This window comes from Etheostoma spectabile, chromosome 13, assembly GCF_008692095.1.
Source record: "Etheostoma spectabile isolate EspeVRDwgs_2016 chromosome 13, UIUC_Espe_1.0, whole genome shotgun sequence".
Classification (NCBI taxonomy): Eukaryota; Metazoa; Chordata; class Actinopteri; order Perciformes; family Percidae; genus Etheostoma; species Etheostoma spectabile.
Window position 1 is genome coordinate 16,253,964 of NC_045745.1, and position 4,780 is coordinate 16,258,743.

At 40.0% G+C, this 4,780-nt stretch overlaps 1 protein-coding gene across 2 annotated transcripts in view; it reads left to right on the top strand.

The window, feature by feature from the left end:
- The first annotated feature begins 286 nt into the window (after positions 1 to 286).
- The window catches only part of LOC116700077 (LIM/homeobox protein Lhx8), a 6,273-nt gene continuing 1,779 nt past the window's right edge, over positions 287 to 4,780 (top strand). The window contains exons 1-6 of one of the 2 annotated variants that reach the window (XM_032532931.1): positions 287 to 453; positions 2,206 to 2,346; positions 2,801 to 2,922; positions 3,574 to 3,794; positions 4,247 to 4,350; positions 4,648 to 4,743. In XM_032532931.1, the coding sequence (XP_032388822.1) occupies positions 427 to 453; positions 2,206 to 2,346; positions 2,801 to 2,922; positions 3,574 to 3,794; positions 4,247 to 4,350; positions 4,648 to 4,743 (711 nt within the window). In that variant the 5' untranslated portion in view covers positions 287 to 426. Of the gene's footprint in view, positions 454 to 1,657; positions 1,907 to 2,205; positions 2,347 to 2,800; positions 2,923 to 3,573; positions 3,795 to 4,246; positions 4,351 to 4,647; positions 4,744 to 4,780 lie in introns of those variants that run through there. The other variant, XM_032532930.1, reaches the window with a different exon arrangement.

Consider the following 4,780-nt stretch of genomic DNA (forward strand, 5'->3'; position numbering starts at 1 on the left):
AATAAAGAAAAATGCAAGAAAAAGAAAAACGAAAGTTAGATAAAAGGAAAATAGTGAACGGAGAAGAATGGATAATGAAAGAAAGAAAGAAAGAAAGAAAGAAAGAAAGAAAGAAAGAAAGAAAGAAAGAAAGAAAGAAAGAAAGAAAGAAAGAGAGAAGGCCCATGCCCATCTGATCCTTGCACGTTTGGCTGATGCTGCAGCGGGCGGCCCGAGCGCAGGGGGAGGGGCCACACTGGCCAGCTTAAAATAACAAGACAACAAGTGGAGAGTGGACAAAGTCCTTAAAAAGACCAGGCAAGCTGTGCTGAAGCGAGTGGGCTGACACGCGGAGCACAGTGGACTAACAGCGGGGTCAAACACCCGGCTCCAGCTGCTGCTGTAGGAGACCAACATCTGGACGGCCGGGGATGATGCTCCGTGAACATGTTTAACTGTGTCTCCGGCAGCGTGGTGAGTATCACGAGACTTTAGAGAAACAGTTGTAGGCTACTTTACAAAACTACAACTTGAATACAACATAGGCCTATCTGTGGTTTTCATTCGTTATTTTAATATTCTACCTCCACTAAAAAGGGAGATCTGAGTTTCCTAACTTCTTTTACAGTTTGGGAGAACCCCACGTTGGTTCTGGTGTCACTTAAATACCAACATGGTTATTTTAGTTTCGATGCACTTCAAAAAAATCAAACATTTATTTTAGAAGCGTGCTTTTTAAAATGTATTTTGGAGCATTATATAGCTATTTTTAAAGTGTAGTCCTAAAAGCAGCAATGCGTGTTTGACAGGCCTACAATGAAGTAGATTCTGTTCAAGCTAATAAGGCGGAAACTGTAAATGGGTAAACGTCCGCACGTTGCATAACATAAAATAATACAACCAAGTGTAAATATAGGTCTAAACCTACATCCTATTATTGGACATTATTTCGAGGTCCTTATATAGGCCAAAACAAAAGTCACATCAGGAATACAGGGCCAGTGCGTCTAGGAGGTATTCTTTTATTTGTCATTTGATTTAGGCCTACACTTCTGTTTTTAATGGATTTAATTGAGAGGTGAATCCAAAAAGTGCGTATTGTATCTGCATTAATATTCACATCCTAGGACTATCTCTGAACATTGCAATAAAAACAAGAGTTAGCCTACTGATCTCTTCCTTCAGTTACAGTCTCATTCGCCCAAAATACAAGATGGTGTCAGCATGTGAGCCAATTACAAAATAAGTTCGTTCTAATTTCGATTTCACTCTGCCATCACAAAAAGACCATTCAGATGAATGATAGTAATACTGTTAGAACAGACAACATTGCCAGATGTGTCCATGTGTGCCATAATTTCAAGTCAACTTTATTTCAGACACGCGGGTCCATATCAACTTTTTACCGTCAGACATTTTGACCCGTCATAGTAAAGCGCAGGTGACAACATTTGCAATAAAAGGTCTAAAGGTAAATATGGGAGAAACACACCGGGCAAAACCCTCGAGCGCGCCTGGCTGATTGCTGGTTTTCATGTGCACGTGTGCAAGGCTGAAGACAATTAGTCAGAATCACGTTCAGCTGTGAGTGAGGCCGGTCTCTGGTGTCCCTAAAAAGGGTTTTCTAACCCTACACGTGGAGAAATGAATGTGTGGATAGCATAGGGTCTACTGGTCCTACAGTAAAGGCACACGAATGCCTACAGCAAGAAGTTTGAGCGAATATTTCGTTTTGGGGGAACTTTAGGCTATTAGTTTGTGGGCTTATGACTTTAGTTGTCATGGAAATATGAAGGGGACACCTAGGCCTATTTGGCCGTCGTTGTGTCTTGACTCTGGACTCGCTGACATCATGTCTGGTGAAGAAAGGCAACCGACGGAGGCTGTTTTCACTCATCTAGAACAAGGAGATATTTTTGTCGACACAGTAAGTGTTTTCAATATTAAATTAACAAAGAGCGGGCAGATCCATCAAATGTAGCCTATAGCTCGCGCGACTGCACTTCAAAGTGCCGCTAAATAAATCAAAACGAGAACGTTTAGCTTTTCACCTAACTTTTATGCTAGCGTAACATTTAATTTGAAAGCTGTTTTAAACACTTTTAAATTTCGGACCTTTTTACTCTCAGACAGTAGGCTACCTAAACTCAAAACAAGCCCTCAAGTATCAAATAATTTATTGACTCAATAAAGAATGTTAAATTGACAGGCTGTTGCTTCTGACAGGGTTCGTCTGGACCTGATGATCTTTTCGAGGAGGACTGCTTCACTCCGTCCTCTCTCTCCCCGTCGTCCTCCGTTTCTCTGCAGGGGAAACCCCTGTGCACCTCCTGCGGCCTGGAGATAGTGGACCGATACCTCCTTAAGGTCAGACTGACATATTGTATCTGCTGGAAGATGGCATTTAGCTACAACACTACTAAAATACCTAAATCATCATCCTTTAAAAAAAAAAAAGGACTCTTTTAATTGCAGACTAACTAAAATGTATCAGAATAATCAAAACCTACAGTCAAATTATTTGGTTGTTTAACTATGGTATACTCATAATTTAATTTATGGATAACATAAGCATATGTTGGCTAAATAGGTCTTAATAAAATTGTGATTAACAATTAAGCCATCTAAAATTGCATATACTACTGTACCTAGTCATTCAGAAATAAATGCATTTTAAGGATTTGAGGAACCTCCACTGCCTATTTATACTGATAATATTAAAGCACTATTCAGTGATGTGTGAAATGGCAGTAAACAACTGAAGTTTAAAGGTGATGCCAAATTGTCAAACTGTTTTAAAATTATTATTTTTTCGTCTCAGGTGAATGACTTTTGTTGGCACGTGCGCTGCCTCTCATGCAGTATATGTAACGCATCACTGGGGCGACACGTGAGCTGCTACATCAAGGATAGACAAGTGTACTGCAAACTTGACTACTTCAGGTGAGTCAGACCAAACACAATTTGTCTGCAATGATGTTCTTTTAATAAGGAAATATAAATTTGATGGCTTTCTTTTTTATATCAAAGGTCACTTTGTGTAGCCTCCTTGACTAAACTTTATAATACCTGGCCATATAATTAAGGACAACAACTGCCATGTGGTGAATGTTAAAAGGTCATGTGGTCAATATGCACGGCATTGGCATGAGAGACTCCATGGACAAAACAGCAGATGGAAGGAAAAGGCTTAATCTGTAGATTGTTTTCTTTCATTTGGGTATTTTTTTTTTATTTTGTCCAACAGTTAACAATTGTCTCACTAAGTCTCTGAATGGCGTAGACGTACATATGCAGATGACTCACAGAAAAGCCCAAGTGAAGGTCTGGAACATCAACTAAGCTCACAGACTGACATTATGAGCACGTCTATCCGTTTTGATGGATAAGAAGGGCTGTTTTGCAGCTTTATTCCAGGGTAAAATGTTGCTCCAGAATGAAACTTTGTTTACAAATGATTGCCTGTTCATATCCAGATTTGCATCGGGTACATCTCTATCATACTTTATTTCATTGGAGACAATTTCTAACAATTCTGATACATGTTAGGGACACACACTCACTCCTCATGCTGCGTTTTGCATCTTTCTTCAGAAAATATGGGACCCGTTGCGCTCGTTGTGGTCGTAACATCCATTCCACTGACTGGGTGCGCCGGGCACGAGGCAGCACCTTCCACCTGGCCTGTTTCTCCTGCACCTCTTGTAAGCGCCAGCTGTCCACTGGGGAGGAATGTGGACTACTAGAGAACAGGGTCTTCTGCAGGCAACACTATGACATTATGTTGGAGAATATCAAACATGTTAAGGAAAATGGTGAGTATATGGATGTGATGAATACAGGACATTTCAGTTATTTATAAGTGTGCCACCCTAAAGAACAAGGGAAGAGTCAATTTGTAAAAACAAAAGTTCTAAAAATAAACTTAACACCAATTTGATATTCCTAGGATTGGCCAAAACAAACATCTAGTAAAATTATGAAAATGTGTCTGGTGTTGCAGATTAACCCTACGAGCATTACAGTATAATATAAAACAGCATTTGGTATTCTATGAAGATATCACAGGTTTTGAGATGTATAACTCTGGTCCTTGCTGTCACTCGGCACAATACAGGTGCAGTGAGTCTTTCCAGAAACTATTCCCAGATTATTCTTCAATGTATACAGACCTTGCTAAAAAGAGTGCCCACAGGAGGACCTTACTTCAAATGGGGTCGGTTTTCCAAAATGTCAAACCCTTGTAATGTGCGGTCTTGTCTTAAAGAGCAACCAAATGTAGAGGAAGAGGTGGTAGAGAAAGAAGAGTCCAGCACCATGCCAAGACCTGCTAAGAGGGCCAGGACCAGCTTCACTGTTGACCAGTTACAGGTACTGTCAACCAGTCTTTGTTAGTATGTCTGAGCCATACTAACTATCTCCTTTATCCTTTAAAGCCTGTTTAAAGTGTTCTCTGACTAGCGGTTTGCATGCCCAATTAAATCCCCATTTTAAAAATGATTTTAACCAGCCACTGACTTTTTTATTTTAAATTGGTAGAATAATAAGCCAGTGATATTTGACATGACATTGATTTGTACTGGCAGTTGATACATTGTTTGAACACAGACTGAGCACTCTTCATTTCAACAATGTTAACATGTTTCCCTCTGTCATCAATTTGTGTAGGTAATGCAAACTCAGTTTGCTAAAGATAACAACCCAGATGCCCAGACTCTCCAGAAACTGGCAGAGAGGACCGGACTGAGCCGTAGAGTTATTCAGGTAAGGCAACCGTTACGGTGCTCAATAGTTTAAAAAA